Below are 807 nucleotides of genomic sequence, written 5' to 3' on the forward strand. Positions count from 1 at the left end.
AGCCTACACCATCGACTGGAGCCGCGAGCCTCTACCGGGGTCAGTGTGGGGAGCAGTAGGAAGGTGGTGTTGTGCAGGCCGGGCTGCTGAGTGGTGCTGGGGCCTCCGCTGTGGAGTCCCGGGTTGGAGGCTTGCCAGGCGAGATGGGGTTGTGTGCGGGCTGGGCGGGCACAGGCTGCGTGATGGTTAAGAGCATCCCTGGCCACAGAGAACCTTGGGGTTGCTCCCTCTCCTGCACCGCAGCAGCCGAGCCGCTGGGGTAAGTGCCTTTCCTTTCCCAGGTGGAGCGTCCTGGGTGGTGGGGCCTGCAGTCCCATGGTTTGGTGCCTGGGTTGGTGATGCCCTGCCCTCCTGTATCCTCAGGCTGACCAGGGAGCCTGTGGCTGAGAGCCCCAAGAAGAAGCGGTGGGAGGCCCCTAGCAGCCTTCACCCTCCCAGGGGGGCAGGCTCAGTGACCAGGGGCGGGGGTGCCCAGTCCCAGCGAGGGACGCCAGGGGCTGGGGGTGCTGGCCGAGCCCGGGGCAGCAGCTTCGCCAAGTTCGGCAACCGCAATGTCTTCATGAAGGACAACAGCTCTTCTTCCAGCACAGACTCCCGCTCCCGCTCCTCCTCCAGATCCCCCACGCGCCACTTCCGGAGAAGGTGTGCAAACCTGGCAGGGCTGGAGGGTGGGCGGATGGGCTGCCTGAGACCTGACCCCTGCTTCCTTGTACAGCGACTCCCACTCGGACTCTGATAGCTCCTACTCAGGGAACGAGTGTCACCCTGTGGCCCGCAGGAACCCGCCCCCCAAGGGCCGGGGCGGTC

At 66.4% G+C, this 807-nt stretch overlaps 1 protein-coding gene across 1 annotated transcript in view; it reads left to right on the top strand.

The window, feature by feature from the left end:
• The window catches only part of Leng8 (leukocyte receptor cluster member 8), a 9,560-nt gene that overhangs the window by 5,773 nt on the left and 2,980 nt on the right, over positions 1-807 (top strand). The window contains exons 9-11 of the mRNA XM_033766141.1: positions 1-39; positions 364-642; positions 716-801. The exon at positions 1-39 is cut by the window's left edge and continues 3 nt beyond it. Of these exons, the coding sequence (XP_033622032.1) occupies positions 1-39; positions 364-642; positions 716-801 (404 nt within the window). The remainder of the gene's footprint in view (positions 40-363; positions 643-715; positions 802-807) is intronic.

Source organism: Fukomys damarensis, unplaced genomic scaffold (genome assembly GCF_012274545.1).
Source record: "Fukomys damarensis isolate Sample0158 unplaced genomic scaffold, DMR_v1.0_HiC HiC_scaffold_19, whole genome shotgun sequence".
In the NCBI taxonomy this organism is placed as follows: Eukaryota; Metazoa; Chordata; class Mammalia; order Rodentia; family Bathyergidae; genus Fukomys; species Fukomys damarensis.